This window comes from Esox lucius, chromosome 16, assembly GCF_011004845.1.
Source record: "Esox lucius isolate fEsoLuc1 chromosome 16, fEsoLuc1.pri, whole genome shotgun sequence".
In the NCBI taxonomy this organism is placed as follows: Eukaryota; Metazoa; Chordata; class Actinopteri; order Esociformes; family Esocidae; genus Esox; species Esox lucius.
The window spans coordinates 16,430,520-16,454,518 of NC_047584.1; the positions used below are offsets into that span (position 1 = coordinate 16,430,520).

General features: G+C 40.4%; 3 protein-coding genes across 9 annotated transcripts in view; 1 reads left to right on the forward strand and 2 right to left on the reverse strand.

Moving 5' to 3' along the window:
* The window catches only part of osbpl6 (oxysterol binding protein-like 6), a 42,622-nt gene extending 33,972 nt beyond the window's left edge, over nt 1-8,650 (reverse strand). For 3 of the 5 annotated variants that reach the window (XM_029113495.2, XM_029113494.2, XM_029113496.2), the window contains exon 1: nt 8,380-8,649. The gene's annotated coding sequence lies outside the window, so the exon portion shown is untranslated. Of the gene's footprint in view, nt 1-8,379 lie in introns of all 5 variants that reach the window. The other 2 variants (XM_029113493.2, XM_029113492.2) reach the window with 1 other exon arrangement.
* Nucleotides 8,651-12,302: 3,652 nt separating this feature from the next.
* On the reverse strand, nt 12,303-15,463 carry rbm45 (RNA binding motif protein 45). Of its 2 annotated transcripts, none has more exons than XM_010894938.4 (10): nt 14,993-15,463; nt 14,721-14,843; nt 14,506-14,632; nt 14,293-14,412; nt 14,027-14,200; nt 13,793-13,922; nt 13,618-13,711; nt 13,315-13,478; nt 12,885-13,091; nt 12,303-12,584 (listed from the first exon to the last, which is right to left on the reverse strand). In XM_010894938.4, exons 1-9 carry the CDS (start codon nt 15,260-15,262, stop codon nt 12,899-12,901), a joined length of 1,395 nt encoding a protein of 464 aa, XP_010893240.2. In that variant the 5' UTR covers nt 15,263-15,463; the 3' UTR covers nt 12,303-12,584; nt 12,885-12,898. The 2 variants fall into 2 exon arrangements, with proteins under 2 accessions (XP_010893240.2, XP_010893242.2); XM_010894940.4 differs by having other exon boundaries at nt 14,027-14,197; nt 14,993-15,461.
* Nucleotides 15,464-17,675: 2,212 nt separating this feature from the next.
* Nucleotides 17,676-20,250, forward strand: LOC105024767 (cytochrome c). 2 transcript variants are annotated; one of them, XM_010894942.5, is made up of 3 exons: nt 17,676-18,033; nt 19,203-19,376; nt 19,468-20,250. In XM_010894942.5, the coding sequence occupies exons 2-3, from the start codon at nt 19,208-19,210 to the stop codon at nt 19,611-19,613; spliced, it is 315 nt and encodes a 104-aa protein (XP_010893244.1). In that variant the 5' UTR covers nt 17,676-18,033; nt 19,203-19,207; the 3' UTR covers nt 19,614-20,250. The 2 variants fall into 2 exon arrangements, with proteins under 2 accessions (XP_010893244.1, XP_010893243.1); XM_010894941.5 differs by having other exon boundaries at nt 17,678-18,033; nt 19,200-19,376.
* Nucleotides 20,251-23,999: the final 3,749 nt, after the last annotated feature.

Sequence of the window (23,999 nt, forward strand, 5' to 3'; positions counted from 1 at the left end):
TTGGTGTAGAAAGGTGACGTCTCAAGGCTGAAGCTCGGCATGCTACTTCTAGTCCACCACGGAGTGCAGTGTTGCCTGGTCTCCATCACTGCACTGCATGCCTCCGTGTCTACACCCTGCCAAAGAGCAAACTCACCCGGTGTAATTGGCTCAGCGAGGCATGCCGGGGGTTTCTCTTCGCCCTTGTCTCACAGACCCAGCCGAGACACAGGACACCCAATTAACATTTCCTGTCCACTCAGCCTTGTACATGATCCAGCTCTGTCATGTGGCCTAATGCCATGTGTCCAGTTAATTTATGAGCGTAATCAGAGTCTCGATTGCAGCGAGGGATAGAATTAGAACTGGCCACCCCAGATCCCACAGTCAACATAAACCCCTTTGCATCTTATTACCATTATGATAATCACACCAATTGGGAAGGGAAACCAAATCAATACAAAGACAAACAGTGGCTAGGTAGTACCAGGAACACAAGGAAGTAGTCCAGCATTGTCTCCTACAATAGTCAGGATACAGGGAAATTATGTGGTTTCAATGGATATGGACTGACCAGTCAGTAGTTATCTGAGTCATGGTATAGAACGGTTACATTATCGGGCTGGTGGCCTATAAGTCAGATAATCTAACCTGTAAACAATTGGTTGCTAGATCGATTCCCCGAGTCAGCAAAATGAAAAATCTGCTTTTTTTCTCCCCTGAGCAAGTCAATTAACCTAATGTAGTGTTGTCTGCTTCTGTATACAGGAGAGAAAGACACTGCTCAGGTTTATTTTTAGTTTTACTAAAATATATTCATATTTCATAGAAACACATAGAGACAAAAATCAAGATATACAGAAACGCTAAATATTTAAGAATAAACAAAATACAGAGGAAAATAAAGAAAACTAAAGAAATGTTTCACAAAATAAACATGGGAAAGGCTGAGTGACATAGATGTCTCGTTCAAGCCCAGATGTTGACATGTGGTGATACACGACTAACCCCCCCATTCCTCACTACCAATACATTTATATATTCATCCCACAGGTGATTAAATAAAGTAACACAGCAGTCCAACATCCTAAAGGAGGCTATCATATACAGCTATCTTTCCCAGTTCAGTGGACACGTCCTGTAGAGAATGTCCACAAGGGGACACTGCTCAGGTTAATTGACAAGAGAAAATAATTTCCACAGGAGGAAATGTAACACAAGTCTCTTCTAGTAAAGTGGCTGAATAATAACGACTACTACTTGTAGGCCTTAGTCTGTTTTGGGTGAATAACAGCCTAGGCAAAAACACATGCTGATGGGGTAGAATCAGTTGTCCTTCCATGTCTTCAAGTGGTTCCCTCCCAATAGGTACCATTAACAGTTGACCTGTTCACCCCTTTCATTTTGTGGAACCGTTCTCCATCATCACCATATTGACTGTGGTTCTAACAGGAAAGAGCTGATTCAGGCGGACTGTTTTCAAGAACAGGATACATCTGTTCAGTATGGTCAACTATAGAACAAACAGGCTAATTCGTTCACACCTCTGAACACACCCATGACTATGCATCACACACACACACACACACACACACACACACATACAGAAGTCTACACATCCTATTGAAATTGCAATGTTTGTATAAAGCCTAAAATAAAAGGAAACTCATATCAGACCTTTGTTACCCTTTAATAATTGTATCCAATTATATTGAACGGGCCAATAAAATCTTATTTTGAAATCTTCTTAGAAACGGTTATTTTGGTAGTTTCATAGGTACAATAATCATCACATAAGTAATATCAAAAACATGCACTGACATTTTGATAAATGTTGCTCCAGGAATTCCCCCCCCTTTTCAATTTCTGTGACTTTCTAGGCACAAATTCAGTTGACATACGTTCGGCACAGAGCCTATTGCAACGTAGTGTATCTTCCCAAAAACCCAGGAGTCAGGCAGAAGTTGATTAAGTTTGTAGAGAGACATGACTAACATGAAAGAAAATGTTACAGTGGGAAGCTTGGTGTGCAGCGACATTTCTCTCCAGCGCCTCACTATTTTGATAACTGTGTAAATTTCATTAGGACAAGGTGACATTAGTCAACATATTTGGGGCAATACACTCTTCAGAAATGTGACGGCTAAACGTAGGCAAAGTTAATAATAAAAGTCAGCTTGTCCTAGCCGTATTTAAACAGTTATCAAAAATGCTGATGTGTTGTGTGACCACAAGAAACAGACCTTAATTGAGGAATATAAAAAAAATCCCCTATGAAAAGAATGGTGAAATAATGCAAAGAGCTGCACTCCATTTGCCAAAAGGTTTCATCAGGATTATGACGCGATGACTAATTCAGCTGGTTGAGAGAATGCAAAGAGTGTGCAAAGCAGACATCTAGGCAAAGGGTGGATCATTGGAAGAATCTAAAATATAAACCCAAACTTTTGAACGGTAGTATATATACATATTTACACACACACAACACACCTGCAAGTGCAAACTGCTTTGTTGGAGGCATTTACACAGACAAGAAACAGACCAAGAAACCAACCCTGGACCAATATTGAAAGTTTGCCCCCATTTAGGTACGGATGGCTTAAGGACAATCTCAGCTTGTCATTTGAATCCCTTAACACTGCATGTCCTATTCAAACACAGTCAAAATGCCAGAGGGATAATACACTGCCTTTGGTGCTATCCAGATCACTACATCCTCCACATTCTGTTATGTTACGGACTTCATTGAAAATGTGTTAAATTCATTTATTTTGCCATCTATCTTATAATGACAAAGTGAAAACACAGTTTTAGAAATGTGCCAATTCTTTGTAAATTTAAATCTGAAATATATCATATGGCATGTCAGAGCAAGTACCAAGGCTTGAAGCCCAGGAAACTCTCCATATATCTCCAAGATAGAATTATGTCACATAAGTACAATGAATAGATAAATTATATGATAATAAAATATTTATCTTTCTGTAATTGCACATTATACAATACCTGGATATAAATGTATTTATAAATTATTAGACTTGATCAATAAAACTGCAATATAGAATAAATAATAACAATTAAACAATAGGCAACCAAGCAAAAAAAACTATTCAAATAAAAATAACTTTAGACTGGATTAGATAAGACATCTATTTAGATGAAAGCACAATCGGTCTGAAATAGCCTGCCATTTTTAAGGAATCAGCCCATAAAATTATTACATTATTTGCCTATAATCATCAGATACTAATTGTTGACCAATATACTGGTGCATCGCTAATAAATTGTGAATGTAGCTTAAATCCCCTTAAAGGGGCAGACTTACATGGCCAAGACAGACCGAGGACCAAAAAACCCAGATAATGTTTTTTTTTCCCCATTCTTTATTATTGAAGTTAGATGAGGAAGAGAGCATGTTAAGCCTGAAAGACTTAGGCCTATTAAGACTGTTCTTCCTAAAACCCTACGTTTTAATATAAAGAGATTCATTTTTTTTCCACAGTGTTTATTTACTGGACAGGAGTCCCTAACTGGGAAGGGTTATGAAGGGTAGGCCTAGATGGAAAAAGGGTTTTCACACTCATTTCAGTCAACTAACATCCCTGTCAGGTCACGATAGGTAAGATGGTGTGTTGCGTGCTGTGCTTCTGTTGATTATGGCACTGGAACAAACACGGGTCTATGTCTCCCTGGGCTTGCTGATCCATCCAGAAAAGATCCCTCCCACACAGCCAGGCACGCTAGCACACACAGACAGAATGCATACCTAGCCTAATGGATCTGAATCTAAACACCGCCATGGCACCTAGGGAAATGTGTCAATAATGCAAACTATCAACTTGGCTATATTGTGCTTTCTACTACTCTACAGTGTAAAAACAAGTCAGACTGTCGAGGGAGCCAAACAAGAGACTTCACTCAATCCAAACAAAGACACCTACCTGCCTTCTTCTGCAGATCAAAGACTGGTAAATCCTTCATTCCCCTCTGCTCACATCAAAGGTTGTTCATATTATCTTTGGAGCGGCAAGCGGTACCTTGACCCGGCATCTCTCTGTCCCCAACACAAGGCCACAGCCTCTCACCATCTCCCACACTACCACGCCCCCGGGGCTCCCATTTCCACTGCCCCAGGGGCTGTCACTGCAAAGGACCATGGGTTTCTGTACCGTCACGCTGAAAGCAACCATGTGTGCTTTAAGCCGGCTGGCTGCACAGAGAAAACTGAGATCCTGGCCACTTCACACCCACTGGAAGTACTGCAATGCTGTTCTGGGGTGAACTGCTTTACCTCTGAGGGGAGTAGCACAGTGTAAATCAATGTGGCGAACACTGGTCGCTCGTCATGGGCTGGGAGAGTTCGTAGACGAAATGTGGTGAGTAAGCAACCTTGGAACAACATCTGCACAGTCCTAAGATCCCTCTGTTTCATTAAACAGTCAATACAACCCTCACTGCAGTAGCCTACGTAATTGCATGTTCATATCTTCCCTTAAGTAAAGAAGATATTGTGTAATAATTGCATAATAAAGCTACACTATTAGGCATGTCACTAATTAAGACAGACTAAAACCAATATACTGTATCCTTTTGCCTTTTCTATGGACCTTCCAAAAGCACACGGCGGATCATGACAGTTGTTCTTATTTATGATTCTTCCAAAGTAGACATCTGAACTACTGGTGAAGATTGGTCCACACCAACCCCTATGACAACAAACTGGACTCTCATCACCACCTTCTTCACCTCAGCACCAAAACGACTTTTCAGGCCAATCACCACAACTCAGGCTCATGTCACTCTGATGTCATCCTCAAAGCAGAGCTGAAGAATTGGTCAGATGGTCTTGTTCCGGTCCCTTTCCAGAATCTAAATTGGATCCAAACCGTCAGCTTGGAGCCGTGTCAATAACCGTCTCTGTTTTTGGCTGTAGAAGAGATTCCAGTAGGCTACCGTTGCATTGTTTTCAACTGAAGTGAATGACTAATAAGGACATAACAGTGTGAGGCATTACATTGCTGAACAACATCAAAGCAGAGGATTTCTTCATACAATTAAAATTATCTAATTACAGCCATCTGTGCCAAAATCCGTTTCTTGACTCATCAAGGTTCATTAAATTGAACTCAGAAGACAATTTGACCAGCCTGCAGATAGTTAACCAGGATCCCTGAGTAAACAACACTAATTATTACACAAAAGGATGACAGAAAAGCTAGCAAAATATTGGTCACATCACTTTTTATTTTTTCTGTTCAGCCTTCATTAGTAGAACACAAAATCAATGACCACAGCAGGCACTTGTCATACCAGGGGATATAAAAATGACTTGCGGGATATTTTGCTTCATTTGCAGTAAGTTGCAACTAATCAAGCTCACAAATGACTATGAAAGATTGGCAAACATGCCATTGGAAGAGTCCATCCATTACGGAGCTGCATTCGAATACGCTGAGGTGTGTGTGTGGAGATGAGGGATATCCACAGCTAGTTTAATACAGACCCACAGGGGGAAATTATGCAAATTCTAGCGGGAGATCAGTGCAGTTAAATCAATGTTTAGTAAGTAGTTAACAACACATTCATGTATGAATATGGCAGCCTCAGAATCACCATTGTTTTTCTAAAGTGCCTCTTGGCCAGACGTGTCCGCCAACTAAACAGGCCATACCAGAGACCGAGATGAGGTTTAGCTAAAAGGCAGTGTTGACCATCCAATACGACAGGCCTGGTTAGCAGTAGCAGCCTCTTTTAATTCCTCGAGTTAAAATGTCCCTCTTTGGCAAAGTAAATCTAACAAGAACAGATCCTTGCCTAGTCCATGTAAGTGCCTTTACTACGCTAAGTATCCACAACACTAGGATAGTAGTAAGAGAGTGGTGGCCCCAGTCCAGTTGAAATCCTTGGATTAAACGTTACTTTTCCCGCCTGCCCTCATTAGATTTGGGACGGGTTGAGGAGGAGGAGGAGGAAGCTGACTTAGAATAGCCAAGTGCCCCTGAGTGCCTCCAGCAGCACGCTAAGCAGCTTACAACCATAGTCCAATGAACCGGGGATTCTATTGATACATGAGGACAACGGTCTGTTGTCTTGTCTATTTTGGTTACATCGTTGTGGTTGAGTGGTCCAAGTGTCCTTGTTGAAGTGCCACTGGCTCAGTTGGTACATGCAGCAGGAGCGACCACTGCCTTCCAATGGAACCATATGGATGTTCCATTTAGACACACCGGTACCATCACATCTCCATAACACTTTACCGACCTGGCGGAAGGGGGGCTCATGTTGACCCTGTTCCAGTGAGAGGCACATGGCACACGGCACACCACGTACCTGTGCAGTGCCACGACTCATCATTATAACACTGTTATTGATCAGGCTGCTAGTCGGAGGGTTGGCAATCAATCAAATAATCAAAACAAGTTAATAAAGTCATTTTTACATATAGCGGTTGTCACAAAGTGTTTACACAGATACCAAGCCTAAAATCCCAAAGAGCAAGCGACAACAAGATATTGACGCACAGCAGCTAGGAAACAAAACTCCCTAGTTGGGTCAGAACCTAGGAAGAAACCAAGAGGGACCAGACTCTGAGGGGTGGCCAGTCCTCCTCTGGCTGTGCGGGTGAAAGATTATTAGAGTACATAAACCTTTTGGGCCACATCATTATTTTTGCATGTTCTGTTGACCAGTGGGTCAATAAATACAGGTGGGCTGTGTTCAAAGTATTTAGGCCAACTACTAATCACCCTTTCTGTTGCATAATTAAGCAGCAGATTCATGTAGATCATATTACAGGAAGGGAACACATGGGTGTTTGTTCCCATTGGAGGGCAACTATGAACTGGTATTAACATATATGCTATTGACTGGATAAACCGTATTACAGTCAATAACCAGTTCTCAGACTGCATTTTTATATGTTATGACCTTTCAAATGATTCTGGGTTGAATCTGCTTCAAAATCCACTAGCACCTAGTGACAGTTACTGAGCAAACACTATTCCAATACTCACTCAGCTGAACAAGAGGTTATCATGAAGCATTTGATGTGAAAGCGCAGGGTGACTATGTCTAGCCCATGTCTACCATCCCCCCAGATTAGACGGGGACTGGAACGTAGAGCAAAAGACTGTGGACACTGTAAAGGCCTACTACAATTGTAAAACAAACAAAGGGCTACTATCAATGTTCTGCTTAAAATAGTAGATTGCGTAAACATATAATTACCAGACCATCTCATTAAACCTGACATCAGTCAGGGTTTTTAGGTCCATAGACTCTTCAGGAAACCACGGTAATTGACTAATTAAAGCACAGCTCATGGGTTACAATTGCAGGTCACTTTTTTCAAGTCAAAGATAATCTCTACTGGACCGACTACTTAAACAGCAATGGTACCAGTAAATCAAGCACCTGGCTAGTTACGTGAAACTTAGTTCCTGGGTTAAAGATGTAATGGTAAAAATGGGCGCAATGACCATGGCACTAATCAGAGTTCTGGTCCAGGAATGGATTTGTCTTCTGAATAATGAATAAATAAGGGGTCCTGAACCTACTTTCTGGACATTGTTTCTGGTTCTGCCTGAGGATAGAGTCTGAACTTGATGAACTAAGATGAAACAAGGACACCTTGAGCAGGTCTCCTCTTCTCACTCCTAAAGAAAATCTGAAAATCAATTATGCTTTAAAGCAGAACCCGTTCAGGCCATGGACAGGAATGGTGAAGTGAAAAGCAGACTATTACAACATTCAGTTTTCAGAGTCCTTAATTAAAGCTATGTCCTTTTGGATAATTCAATTCTATTTTTAAATCTCACTGCAATGTCACTTTCTGACCTTCATTTCATCAGGCAAAATTCACAGATGGAAGGGATTTCCATAAGGAATATTATTGTAGTCTACTGCTCAGTGGCAAGACATCTTGTACTCAAGGTGCATAAAAATCACAAACGTCAAAGCGTATTCCAGAAAGTGACTGTGTGATGATGCAACTTGTATGTACGTCACTCACTAATCGAGTTCCTCATCATGTAGGCTACTTAACCTTTTTTTTGGATGTATTGACAATACTTCTAAAACTACAATTTTAAATGATAATGTGAAACCATTGTAGTCCATTATGTAGGCAGTTAGTAGCCTGTGTTCCAGGCAAGAAGTAGGGCCATTCAAATGCAGCAGAAGTAGACTGTTACCCATTTCTCAGATAGTCATTGGTCAGATGCGGCATAAACAAGAAGTAGCTACGAGCCTTCACCCAGTGTCTGTAGAGATGCTGCTGAGTTATCACTTGACTGGGTAGCATTTTCTAGAAACAAATGTACTTCAATTTTAGAAGGACCATAATTCAACATAATAATGTACAGCAGACCAACTAGCATTTTGAAAATGACAAGCGCTTACCAAGATTTTGTTGTATTGACCATGTCTTCACAATTTTTGGCGCAGGAAATAAATGACCAGACTTTATGCAACAGGAAACCCCGCGTCGTTCTTCAGATATACATCTGTAGGACGCTCCGCGTTGAAAACCTTTTGTATTAGTAGATGTACCGGATAAAGGTTGTGAACATAAGCAACAGAAAGTCAAGAAAGTGCTGTGTATGCCCGTTTTCTTCTTGAATGCAGTCAGACGGATGCTCCAACGCTCCTCCCTGCAGCAAGGAAGGATGAGTTTTGGAGGGAAGAAATTACTGGAGTGGATTAGCGCGCGAAATGGACCTACGTTTTTTCGCAAAAGAAGGAACTGGATTCTCTTATGTCAGTGCAGTGAAGTGCCACGAGAGGCTGACGTCACGATACAGACCGCAACAGAAACATTCAGAATGATAACAAGTGTATTTTCAAGTTTGATTACAGCATCGTACTAGGCATACAGGTTTTAGAAGATATTCAAGAATGAATAGATAGGAGTACTTTAATCTAACAGTTTGTACATAGAGACTGGAAAGGGCTGTTTAAAGGGCTGAATCTTCATGTCCCAATGTCCACCGTTACAATGGACCACTCATGGTACATTCCCCTACAAGGACTTGTAAACTTAATAAAGTGATATCAGGGTATCTTTGTTCCTTTTAGCAGTAGGGGATTTAACTGAAACACAGTTTAAGTTTTAACCAGTCATTTGTCCAGTTTAAACGTGAATAATGTTTTGCCCCTTGGTGGAGTATCAAGCAATTGATAGAACATTGGAAGACCACACAATGATGCAGCAGTAACTCCAAAAAATTAGACTGCCATCTAGTGGTTTTAATTTCAACCAAATCCGGAAAATACATTTCTGTTATTGTGAGAAAATAATCAGAGAATGGACATCATTGTGCCATGTAAGTCTACATGAAACATAAAAAATATTTTTTTACAGCTTTGTTAGGTTGGTCAACTACAATCAAAATAAAACACTAACACAAGTGGGACACCAATATGAAGGGCATTTGACCTTGTATGGCCAGCATCATATATTCTTCTAAGTATTTCTAAAAAAAATTATTGAAGTATTAATTTCCCCCCAATTTGACCCTGTTTATCTCCCCTTTATGCAATTATGTATATTAGATTTATATCCAGGTTCGCTGTTAACTCGATGTTAACAAGCTGGCCTGGCCCTGACGCAGCTCCAAATCATTTTGCCTATACCACCACTGTCGGCCATGTTTGTACACTCTCTGACAAGTGACTCAGGAACCTGGACAACGTGGCAAGAGATGCCTCTACAATCTAAATCCCTTGGTATTTCACTGGGGTCCCTGTAGTCTTCTTTGAGCATTTTTGAGAATAATTTTGGGGGACGTGTGGAGATATTAGTCGGGGATTTTCTCAATTTGTAGAGTTTCCATCAGCCAGTGAATTGGACCAGGGCCTCAGATAGCCCTTTAGATCTTGGCATGAGGTGGTACAACAACCCTAAATGGTTCAAAGTCCAAATCAGGTGTCTGATCTCCATGTAAGGCTGGACACTCCCAAACGACCCTGTAATAACTGATAAAAGTTTGGGTTTACTATTTTTATTCACACATGCAATTGATGTTTTTTTATTGTGTAAACAATTGCAACCAGTACTTTTTCCAGGGTTGAGTAAGTTACATTTCAATGCAGGTTTAAAAAAATCTCAGTCCAAATACTAATGTTGGAGCACATAACAAGAACTGTTCATGAATTCAGGATACCAATCCTGCTGCTAGAAAAACAGTAATGAAGCCTTGAATGGCCATCACTAGTCATGGTAGCGTGACAGCATGGAGTAGTGACACCCTGATTCATTCATATGTACAGTTGTGCTCAAAAGTTTGCATACCCTTGGAGAATTGGTAATATATGAACCATTTTTAAAGAAAACACGATCGAGCAGGCAAAACACGTCTTATTTCTTATGGGATTCACATTCAACTGTAGGTCATAACAGAATGGCACAATTATAAAACAAAACATGGCAACAAAGAAAATTATTAACTGACCCCTGTTCAAAAGTCTGCATACCCTTAGTACTTAATACTGTGTATTGCACCCTTTAGCATCAATGACAGCGTACAGTCTTTTGTAATAGTTTTCTATGAGGCCCACAAATTCTTGCAGGTGGTATAGCTGCCTATTCGTCTTGGAAAAATGCCTCCAGGTTATGCAAAGTTTTAGGTCGTCTTGCATGAACCGCACATTTGAGATCTCCCCATGATATTAAGGTCAGGGACTGTGATGGCCACTCCAGGACCTTCACCTTTTTCTGCTGTAACCACTGCAGGGTCAACTTGGACTTATGCTTAGGGTCATTGTGGTGCTGGAAAGTTCAAGAGCTTCCCATGCACAGCATTCATGCAGAAGAATGCAAATTCTCTGCCAGTAATTTCTGAAAACATGCGGCATTCATCTTGCCATCAGTTTTCTTAAAATTCCCCGTGGTTTTAGAGCTCACAACCGCCCAAAACATCAATGAGCCACCACCATGCTTCACAGTGGGGATGGTCTTCTGTTCACTTGTTGACCCCTCTCCAAGCATAGCATTTATGGTTGTGACCATAAAGCTCTATTTTGGTCTCATCACTCCAAAAATACAGTGTGCCAGAATCTATGAGACACGTCAAGGTGTTGTTGGGCATATTGTAACCAAGCTTTTTTGTGGCATTGCCACAGTAAAGGCTTCTTTCTGGCAACTAGACCATGCAGCTCATTTTGTTCAAGTATCGTTGTGTTGTGATTCTTGGAACAACCACACCAACTTTTTCCAGAGCAGCCTGTATTTCTCCTGAGGTTACCTGTGGGTTTTTCTTTGTATCCCGAACAATTCTTCTGGCAGTTTTGGCTGAAATCTTTCTTGGTCTACCTTGGCTTGGTATCAAGAGATCCACAAATGTTCCAGTTCTTAATAAGTAATTTAACAATACTGACTGGCATTTGCAAGGCTTTGGATATCTTTCTATATTCATTACCATCTTTTTAAAGTTCCATTACCATTTTATGCATTTGTCTTTTGACAGTTCTTTCTGCTCCCCATGGCTCAGTATCTAGCCTGCTCAGTGAATCCACGTGAGGGCTAACAAACTTATTGACTATTTATACAGACACTAATTGCAATTTAAAAAGCCACAGGTGTGGGAAATTCACCTTTATTTGCCATGATCACATGTGTGTCAGCAACAAAGCCAAACATTTAAGGGTATGTAAACTTTTGATCAAGACCATTTGGGTGATTTCTATTATCCTTATGATTTAAAAAGGAGCCAAACAACTGTGATAATAAATGACCACTATCAGCAGTATGATCACTATCCTTAAATAAGTTTTTTTTTTGCATGATCAGTCATATTTTCAAAATCAGTGCCAAAATGTCACAATTTCTGCCAGGTTATGCAAACTTATGTGCACAACTGTACTTATCTCTGTGGTAACCCAGTCATTCATAAGAGTTCTACTGACTCTGACATGGTATATAGCTTTCACACTTCACCATCACTCAAACTCACAGGGTATCTATTTAAAATCTGAAGTATGACCCTTGCATTAGTAATGCTATTTTAGGACTCACCTGACCCCAGCAGTTCCTTAGTTTATTCTTAGGCCCCTACACGACCCTCAAACTTACCCTTTGCTTCAACCCTGAACCGTTCCAAATGTTAACCCCACCCTGTACAAATCTAAACACTACAGCCTTACTTAGTCTTTCTGAATTTACTGCCCGGTTCCACTATTCAACAAAGAACCCACTGGAAGTAACAAAGAGCCTGCAACATTTCAGAAAGTAACTATACAATATCATAACAAACCAAATCAAGTGGGCTAATAACATTGAGTAAAAACTACAGTACATGATAATTCAGAACAAAAGAAAAAAGGAATTTACACAACAGAGTAATGTATTCTTTATTTGTGTTTTTTTTTTTATTCAAAGCACATACAGTATTAGTAACAATACTGATAAACTCTAAACACCCTTAAAAAACAAAATTAACGAGAATAGAAGACACCATGAAATCACAATATTCATAACTTTCGGCGTTAATAGAAAGCAATACCATAGTAAGGTACAGAGGTCACTGTCCGTAGTGTGGTCGTAATTTGGTCGTGTCATCGTTTATGTCGGTTCAGTCATGTTGGAGGTCATGTCACTTAGGTCATCTCTGTAGGAACAAAAACAGAACTTTAAATATGCATTTAATCAGGTAGGTCTCTCTTCATGTGTTGACCAGAAAAAAGAGGTACATTGTTTAGTTGTCATTCTTAACCTCAGACAATCACTTACCTTGTCTGGGGGCAATTCAACATGTCACTGGTTATTCAAGTACAATAAGAATAGCTTTTGGACTCCGTCAGTCATTGGCTACTACTCTGGCCGTCATTGGCTACTACTCTGGCCGTCATTGGCTACTACTCTGGCCGTCATTGGCTACTTCACTGGCTTACCGATTGGAGACCCTTACCTCATCCGGTGTCCTTAATAGGTGCGTTGACGCTTGTGAGACTCCTCTTTGGGTGGATCAGCCAGCATCACCTTCATCTTCACGCCATTGATTGTCTGACCGTGCAGGCTCGCCATGGCATCGTCTGCACTCTTCCGCTCTGCGTACTTCATGTAGCCCACATTCCTCCCAGGCACTAGGAAAACCTCGATCAGAGAGCCAAAACGACTGCAGACACAGAAAGCAGACATCAAAAAATTACAATCAACTAGCCCTCAAGCCCAAAGTAAACTCAAGTAAATCGGTAACACATTACATTGAGGTACACTTCACAAAAGAGTTTGTACTATGTGTTTATTTCCAAGGTAGTTTATATTATTGGCTGAATTTGCGTGGTTGTGATTTTAGGGGGGCTTGCTGTGAATTGATAAGAATGGGAAGCATCTCATACCAGAACACATCTTCAAGCACATCCACGGGCAGAGGTGAGGGTTTGAAAACCACAAAAAGACGTTCCTTCACCCGGCTGTCTGAGGGAGCCAATTTCTGGAGAGGTGGGAGGGCAACATTTGTCTGTACCCTGGGCAACTGGGGAACTGCAGGCGAAGGATAGCCCTGAGGAAGACACATCATAAATTAGTTTGCGCGTTTACTCTCATACATTCATTTCTCTTAAGAATGGACCTTGCTCAGCCTTCCCATGAGTATGGGGAGGACTCGTTCCCTGAAGGTTTTTATGCAGCTGCAGACTTACGGTGCTAGTCTTTCGAAGTTGCACTGCAGCAGGATTGCACACTATTGACATCATCTGGGCTGCCACCAGCTGCATGGCCATCCTCCCCAGTGGGCTGTGGAGACCATAGGGGGGAACATAAGGGACCTCACAACACATCGGGCCAAGTGTACCGTGAAGTGATCTGCCGTCCTACCTCCTCCTGTCCTCGCCATCGTCAATGTGCGCTACTACCAGACGGTTGCCAGGTGGGTACTCAAAGCCGTCCAGTTTGGTTTTCGCATAGACCGCTGAACCAAGGTTGTTGTAACGAATCACAGTGTTTCCTGAGAGGGTAAACAATTTATTTAAAGAAATGCAATGAACCACCAGTTCCTATGCAAAGAAAAGGAAGCTGCATTTGAACATCTGTTTGGTGGTTGGAGGTCACCTGTGCTGAAACCATATGAATCCTGGTGCATCTCACAATAATCCATTCCAGGGATGAGGTCAAACAGGCTATATACTTGTTCTTGTGTGATGCTTGCCCGTGATGACACCATTAGGCATCTGGTGATGATATCTGTGCCCCGCAAGTCTCCTCTGGTGTAATTACCAGAGTCTGCTTTAATAGGAGAAAACACAATGCCTCAGTATTTGAAGAACGACAATAATAGGTCTGTGGAAATTGTAACCCCACCAAAGCCAGGCACACACCAAATGGACAAGAACTCATTCCTGGGTCACCCATGACATGGTCTGCTCTGGCAGTGTTGAAGTAATCATTTTCTGGGGCTGGCGTTTTGTTCCGTGGCTCTGCAAGAATGGCCCTATATGCTGTTTTGCACAGTAATTACACAAACTTTGATTACTTGACATATTTAAAATTTGGAATATAGACATGAATATGGACTAGTAAAGACTACTTACTCTTTTCACAATTTTCTATGGCTGTGGCTGCTTGTGAGGGTTTGTGAAATCTCACATATCCCAGGCCCTTACTTTCTCCTGTACTTTTATTCTTTACCACAATGCAATATTCAATGTCACCATATACCTGCCAGAACATAAGAGAGACACGCATTTGAAATTCCAATACTTTCATTAGCCAAATACAGAATGTTTGAGAGTGATTATGTAACTACCTTGAATGTATCTTTCAAGTCATCCTCTGTAAAGGTTTTGGGAATCATTACAAAAATTCTGGTGAGCTCCTCATCCTCCACATCTCGGTGGCTTCCAGAGGACCTCGCCTGGGCAATGAATACCTGGCAAAACAGTTTACGTCATAAACGCAGAGTTCATATTAAATTAATTCAATTCAGTACACTATCTCCTAATTCGAACCTAAATAACAAAAATCAGGAGTAGCAATCGCTCCAATATTGACATGATTCAGCGATGATACAGTACCGACCTTGATTGGTTTGGTCCCATCCACCAAGCATTTTCCATGCATTTCTTCCATGGCGGTACATGCTTCTGACGATTTCGCAAATTTCACAAAGGATACTCCTTTTGACTCCTTTGTCTGCTTATCTTTTACTACCCAAACATCCTGAATTTCTCCAAACCTAGCAAACTGCTCCCGGATGATGTCCTCGGTGATGGACTTACTTGTTACTAGAAACAAGCGACTATTTGGGGGATCATCGAGATCCGTCGATGGCCTAAATGCATCCTCCATTTTACCACACCAACCGGCGAACCTGGTATGCAAATAAACTAGCAGTAGTAACTGACACGACACACGAAGAAAGTGGTGTCGAGGATAATAGTTAAACAATTCTTAAATGTGCAATATTTACAGTTAACTCTATTATAATTAACTCTGCGTTCTCCACGGTTCACCACGGTTTCTGAAATAAACCATCAATGATGTATTTCCTGTGTGTATTTTGGGGCGTGTTCAACGTGACGCAACGTTTAGGAACGGCGTTATAAAATATTATTGTTTCTTCGAACAGGACAAAATGTATATTGTTAATCTTTTTATCATTTATGGAAAATACTTTATACATAAATGTAAGTGGGCTAAAGAAGTGCCAAAATGTTTATGCAATATTTGAAACTTTTATTTAACTTAAAAAATTACAAAGCAATGCGAACCTTATGTATATGTGAAGCCTTGTGTCTTTTTCTCCGAATGTATACCCCTGTGTTCAATGTTCTTGGTTGCTCTTTTTTGTTTTGTTTTGTTACTCTTTTATTAGTTATCGCAGGAATATATATATTATGATTATTAGTTAAATAAATTAAGAACAAATATTCTTGTTTCTTTAAAACGTTTTGTCCCTAAAACATTTTTTATGACGGAATACACTCAGCTATGTTGTATGGTATGAAAATATTTGTACTTGAACACAGAAGAACATAACTGGGAGAAACCCATAGATGGGAAACAGGAAGAATTGTTAAAGTAAATGGTTATTAATTGTCACTATGACACATTTGGAATTGTGTTCACTTCACATGACCCACCGGGGCATCCACAACCATAACAAAACATAACAAAGTTAAAAAATATTTCTCTAAAAGAAGCAGCGGGGAGGGGTGTAACTGATGACTGACTTGCAACATTTGTTTGGGGGATTCAATACACAACATTGTGCAGTATCTCTATCTATTTCATTATGGTACTTGTTTATAGAAATAAAAAAAGTCATACAGGAATATTAAAATCTCACAAAAACCTACTGACTTTTTGTGTGAAATCTCCAGAACAACTTATCAATTTGCTTTCAGTGCAAAACTATGGAAAAGGGATCCCACTACTTCATCTCCAGCAAATATTTTTATACAAATACCTTATATCAAATCAGAAAATGTACTAATCATTGATTTTTAGAAACTCAATCTACAGATAATTGTCAGCAATCTTGTAATACGGTGCAGTACAGGTACTGTAGCTACAGCAGCAAGCTAACTTTAGCCAACGTTTGACATTAGCTACCACCGGCACCAAACAGCATAACACCTGAGTACTTATAAATACTGATACTAGCTACATTTTGGCACTAGAATGGATTGTAGACCTAAATAAATCAAATGTTGCTTCATTGGTTTTTTATTCAGTTTATTTTTATTTTCATTTGTGTTTTGTGTTGAGAACTACCAATCTTTAGAAGTTAATAACATCTTTAAAGGTTGATGGGTATAGGTGATTTGGTATTATAAACCATATCTGACTGTACCATCATGAAAGCTTGAGTTAAGCCATCGTTGATAATGATAGAGCAAGCACTATGTACAGGCTCTACAAAGTGATGGGAATTTCATAGCACATTGTGACTGCATGGTTAGGTAAGGTCAAATAATTGTTTGTTTTAGATTAAAATGCACACAAGAATAATATTTATTGTACAGGTGGTTTCCAGTACAGAGACTCCAAATAGACCTATTTCTTTTGTCCAGTCACATGTCTGGGGAACCTGCCTCTTAATGTACTATGATGCAAATGCACCCTCAGACCAACATTCCAGGCAGAACCACCTGGCAAAATGGAGCCCTGGAATGAGGCCCAGCTGTTATCCCAAAATGCAACTTTACCACCCCCCCTTACAATGAGGCCTCGAAGAGGGAGGCTAAAAAGTCCCATAGGAAAGCAGCAGCAGGGAGGGGAAGAAGAAAGAAGATTAGGATGCTGTTACTCACCCCCAAACCTTTGGTTTTTGTTTTCAGGTTTGATTGTGTTTCTTCCATTTTTTTGGGGTGAATAAATTACCTCCATGGACAGAACACTGGATCTGTGTCTGTTCCCTGTGTCTCTCCCTGTTAGGGAACATAATGTGACACCGATAATTAATGAGTGTGTCCACGAGGAACAACTATCACATCACCCTTAATCATGACCTTTACATGGATTCATCATTTGTTCAATTTCAGCCTAGGAGAAAGATATTCCCTCACTGGAGCAGTCTGGTTTAAACTCAAGGTATGGTGTTGCTTGGTGTTGGGCAAGTAGCACTAGCCAGATGCCATGAATATCATGTACAAGTGTGCTGTTGGAGTGAGGTAAGTGACACCAACCAGCACTGAAGGGGTCAAGGAGCAAAGGAAATTTAGCGAGCCGAAAGTGGAGAGCGGTCTTCAGAATCACTCAGAAGCCTAACACTGAAGTCTCGTGTGATGGATATGTCTATTGTGTTGAGGAAATTGAGTGCTGGAGGATGTCTTTTCAATTACACGTCTATACAATTCAGTAATATGCCATTTTCCATCAACTCCATCTAGGGAAAGTAGCAGTGTTTGACATTATTATAGTGACGAAAGAACATGTGAATGGCTAGTCTGGAAATGACGTAATAGCTAGCGATCAGCTTAATGTGCTAACTGGAGAAACCAGAAAAAGGTGGTGAGTTGGTTTTGGTCACCGGTGAGGAGTTGGATACCGCAACCAATCTGATTTTAATTGAAGAGAAACCTTTGAATAGTAGGTTTATTATTTAAAGGAAACAGGTAAGGTTTAGTAAATGCATTCTAATTGCTGAGACGTTTACCAGTTTGTCATTTTGAACATTGTTTATTTTGTGTTAATCCAAAGCAACGTGTGCTTTTCTCTTACAGTTGAATGTGGTAACTTTAAATGTAACTTTCTTGCAATCCATAGCCACGTTTTGTTAGCAATCTGAAACAACCATGCTGTAAATATCCTATAATCAAATGGTTACGTATGTTGTTGGTTCTTTTCGATGAATTATTTAAATTACTTTAGATTCTGATTGTGTTTGCTAGTATGTGTTAGCCTGGACTGCGGTTTGTCCCTAGCCAATGTCTGCTAAAGTAGTGTAGTAGTATCTTGCTACAGCAACTGCTGAACTATCTAACTAGTAAACATTGACCATATGAACTAGCTAAAATTGACGCCCTCTAATTTTCCTGGATTTTGGTAATACAAATGTACGTTATCTACAGTACTGTAGCTCACTTGGTTATATTGTTCAATTATTAACAACACTACTGTAACGTCACAGCCTAATTTGCCCTGTCGTTCACCGTCAAGTAACCCACTTTCTAGACGAGACTTGTAGTATGAAAGTATGGACAACGTGGCTACACTCCCAAAAAATTATGGGAGGTTGTTTTACAATAATTTATTTTGTTCCTCCAAGTAGCAGACTTCATTTCGCAACATTGTTACTCCACCCTCAATTGGGTAATGAGTGAACATTCCACAGGGTAAATTACTAATGGTGAAATTATGTAACACCGAGTGGAGTTATATATTTTAGCATTTTGGTACTTACTTACAATTGTATCACACTGCTGGTAACTACAACTAAAGCAGAAACAATGGCGTAATTAACTAAGTATTTATTTTAAGTTTAAACGTTTAACTGGCTGGTGTGCACGGCCGGAGAAAACATAAGTTTCCGAACTTAATTATTCAGACTTCAAAAATGAATCGGATTGATCGGTGATTATCGTTTACTGCAATGTACCCTATATAGGAAAGGGAAAAAAAAACATTCAGTCACTTTCGAAAGAGAAAATGAACATTCTGCTATGTACTTCATCTGCAAGGATGTAAGTTTGAGTGTCAGTTTGATGCCAGTTTGAGTGATTCTATTGCATAGAATCGTCTTTTATAGGTACTGTAGCTAATCTCTTTTTATTTTGTACAGTAGAAAACATGGGTGACATTGCAAAGGGAAAGAAAGTTTTTGTCCAGAAGTGTGCCCAGTGTCATACTGTTGAAAATGGAGGAAAGCACAAGGTTGGGCCTAACCTGTGGGGTCTGTTTGGACGCAAGACTGGACAGGCTGAAGGCTTCTCGTACACCGATGCTAACAAATCCAAAGGTACAATTGTTAAGGTTCTTTCACCATTCTAGGGGAAATAAAAATGAGAACCTAAAAATGTTCATCCTAACTCCTCTGCATGTGGTTTCAGGCATTACCTGGGACGAGGATACCCTCATGACATACTTGGAGAACCCCAAGAAATACATTCCAGGGACAAAGATGATCTTTGCTGGCATCAAGAAGAAGGGAGAGCGTGCCGATCTTATAGCATATTTGAAATCATCAACTTCATAAACTACTGTCTAATTTGTTTTAAAGTTGTTTCTCTGTCTTCTATACATTTCATCAACTGTTCAGAGGCTTTGCCTCTTAACAATGCATTTCTGGGATCTTAAGGACAATTCATTTGTAACAATGTGCTTTTTAGCACATGTGATTTTTAGCACATTTTACATAGTATGAGAAATGGATGACTTATACAAACTAACATCTGTTTTGGCTGAAACTATTTGGGGAGAACTCTGGAGTGCATATTTCAAATGTTAAGGTTACCTAATGTCTAGTGCCAAACTGTTGCAATTTCTCACATTCATAAATGATTGCTACAACTCAGTTGTTTGCTTAATCAGTTGCTGTATTTATCACAGCTGTATCTCTGATGTTCCTCCATCTTGAGGGAGTATATTATATATCCCCTGGTTTAACAGGTGCTTATATGCATAAGTTATTGAACCATAGACTATTTCAGAATGTATTTAGTCAAAGCTGTGTAGAATATGCTATAAAGCAAAAAATGTCCAAATGAAATGGTTTGGTACTAGGTTTTAATACTTGTATGGCTAATGCAGATGATCCCACTCATGTTCACAATACCTCATGACATGGATATCATATTCTAATTTTATTGAATAAATTCCATGCTTAACAATTATCCCAGTTGTTGGTTTTATGTGGTTAGGATCAGGAACAAGTTGATTGTGATGCAGTAGTTCCAAATATATCTAGATGTTAGGCTGGAGCATGCCTGAATTTTTTTAGCACAGGTATTGTGCATTTTTCCATTTAAAACTAAAGTGTATCACCCTTTTAGAAATGTATAAATCATTTTATTAGAGGCCAAGACTCTCGTGTAATGACTTGCCTAACTTAATTTTGATCTTACAGTATCATTCAAACAAGGATTTATGACACACTGGAGTCTTTATTTTATTTTTTTCTGATTATAATTTACATTCAGCCTGGGATTCTAATGTCATATTTATCTATTTTTGGAGTGTTTTGTAATGACCCTTGAAATATGGCATTTGGAGGGTTAAGATGTGGTACTAAAATGACTCTGCCCAATGCATTGTGCCTAAGAACAGCTCTTCGTTCTGGTATATTGGCCATATACCACCCTCCCTTGTGCCTTATTGCTTACTTATGGCTTCATAAAATGTGATATGAGTCATTGAACCTGTTTATAATAGCAACAAGGGGACCTTTGGGGTTTGAAGTATACTTATGCAAAATGCCAACACTAAGGGCTATGTCTAAGCTGTTTGGATTTATGATCACATGACACTGGGATCAGCCATTGAAGTTGGAAGTCCTAACCAGTTGACTACATTAATATGGGTTCAGTGGTGGTGACCATGCTAGTACCTGTTTTCCCCCCATCTATGTCCTCTATTTTTATGGGCTTGATAGCATCTATCGTGCAGTCTTTAGTATCTACTCTGATTGGACAATCGCAAACCCCAAAACTGCTTATTTCAGTTCTTTTTTTGAACAAGGTAAAAATGGGGTAAAGGTAAACAATGTAATAGCAGAGGCTGAAACATTCATAACAGGTGGCACTACATCATCGCTGGTAAACCTTGTGTGGGAGCCCATAGAGAATGATAGAGAAAACATTGATAAGTTACCCAGAAGCATGTTCCTTTGCCCAGGCAATATGTGACAGGTTTCACAATGCTTGGATAGGTATTTTACATATAAGCTAACCATATCATAATGTAAAATGTATTTAATCAGTGAGACCTCTGATGACCTGCTACTTGTGGTTGTTGCATAAACCATAGAGAAGGAAAGAGATTAATGTGTTTTTTATGCCGTTGGAGCCATGTTGAAGTAACATGACCAACTGGGCTCAGCCATTGATAAAATAAGTAATTTAGGAGGATAAGCCAATTAAGTTATGTCCCACCCAGTTGACTACATACCATTGTGGATGTTTGAAAACAGGTCTCAAAGGTGGACCTAAGTTTTCTGTGTGGAAAAATACTTAAATGTTGAATATTAATAATACTCATTTTACTTTATGTGCACAACATCAAATATCTAAAGCAAGATAATCAGTGCTACATATTAGCTAGCCTTCTGTAATATGTCTGGCAGTTATGTCATGGTTAATTTAATGGATAAGATTTTCTGTAGGGCTGGAAAGTATGTAAATTCTGTGAATGTGTAAAGTTGGCTACCTTCCCATTGGAAAACGGTAGTATTCAGTGCAAACATAGACTCAGTGGAGATGGTCAATTTGGTGTCTGCGGCCTACTTTTGAGTAGATTAAGGTCAGTTATTGGTCAAATTGGTGAATGTTGGCACCTCAGATATGTGGCTCAAGCCCCATACTCGCATAGCACGGGTGAAGCCAGCTGAGAGAGGGGGACCAAGCAGTCATTTTCCGGGAAATGGGCCCTCAGGAAATGGTAGTATCAGTATGTTCCCACTGAGGTTAGCCCCAATTGCCAGGCCTTAGTCTTAATGCTAGAACTCCTACAGTTTGAGTGCGCTAATCTTTCTGACCACCAGATGGTGCAAGTGAGGGAATGTTTAAATAAATATTCAAATGTTTTCACTGTAGATGGTAATGAGCTTGGTTGCACCCATATTACCCAGCAGGAAATACCAGTGACTGACAGTGTTGCCAGATGGGGAGGTTTCCCGCACAAGTGGGCTATTTTTAATGACAGTGTGTGGGCAAAAATGGGTGGGTCGATTTACAGATAGGGTTGAATAAAAATAAATTGCATTTGGGCGTTTTTTTTTGTAGTGTCCGCAGGTGATTGGGTGGTTTACAGTCAATAAAATCTAGCAACCCTGGTGATTGATGAGTCTCCTGTTTGCCAGAGGTATTGTTGGTTGCCCCCTAGTCAATATGAGGAGGTGAAAGCACATATTAAGCAGCAGTTACAACAGAGGACCATTAGTGAGCACCGCAGCCCCTACTCCTCCCCCTCGGTCACTGTAAAAAAAAAAAGGAGGGTGTGTGTTGACTATAGGCAACTAAATGCAAAAACAAGAAAGGATGCCTACCCTAGTTCATGGATTGAAGAATCCCTGGATGCCCTTTGTGGAGCGCAGGCATTCTCAGTGCTTGACTTGGCCAGTGGTTACAACCAAGTAGTGGTTGCTAAAAAAGAAAGACAGAAAACTTAGCAGAAGGAGTAGCTAATGACCCTGAGAAAGTCCACAGTGTCGCAAAGTGGCATCACAATGGTAACATAACAGAGTTGCAATCATTTCCTGGCTTTGCAAGTTAATATAGCTAAAATTTTCCCAGCTTGAACCCCTTTGCATGCACTGTCAGCTCTTGTCCCAACAAAACCACACCATCATAAGAGTTTGAGCATTCCCTTGGCTCAGGTGTGGAACCCAAACTGTGAGTTTGCTTTTGAAACCCTCAAGCAGAAGCTAATTTCAACCCCAGTACTTGGCTATGCAGATTTCTCCAATACCTTTTCTGTATAAATGAATGCCAGCCATCAGGGTCTTGGAGCCGTCTTGTGACTGGACTGTGGGGATGGAAGAAGACCAGTTGGTTATGCGAGCCGTGGTCTTCAGTTATCTGAAGGAAATATGGAGAACTACATTGCTATGGAGTTGCTGGCATTGAAGTGGGCTGTTATAGACAAATATCGAGGGTACCTAATGGGGCATACGTTTACAGTATTCACAGATAACAGCCCACTGAGCCATTTGAAGACTGCTAAGTAAGGAGCCACTGAGCAGAGGTGGGTGTCAGAACGGGTGCGGTTCAATTTTGACATTGTGTATCGACCAGGGCGGCAGAATGGAAATGTGGACGCCCTTTCCAGACAGTATTCAGAAAATGAGAATTTTGCGCCTCCATTGGATACCATTGAAGCACTGGAAGAGGTAAATGGCTCACTAACAGTTGGAATAAGTGCTGGGGATGCAACGTTTGTGAGTGAGCCCGGCTGCTTGTCCAGTTTTCCAATCTATTCCACTGTGGTGTTGGCAGCCCAGCAGCAAGCAGGTCCGGTTATCATGGCCTTCTAAAGGTACTGGAAGAGGGGGGAGAAAAGCCGAAAGGGCAGGGGAAGATATTAAGACTGTAGAGCTTCTGCGTCAGTGGGACAAGATGGAGGATGGCATTCAGTACTTTAACTTCTGGGACACGTGTCATGGTCAGGTGAAACAGAAGCGGTTGCCCCATGGCCTACAGGGGGAAGTCTTACAGCATATATACGACGGGCATGGGCAACAGGGAGTCGAGAGGACTTTTCAACTGATTAGTGCAAGATGTTACAGGACTGGAATGTACCAAGATGTAGAAAGCTTTATTGTAAGCAACGGGAGTGGTGTATAGTGGCCAAAGCCCCTTTCCTGAAGATTGTGACCAAGATGGGGAGCCTGTTGCCATCAGACCCATTTGAAATTGTTGCAATGAAC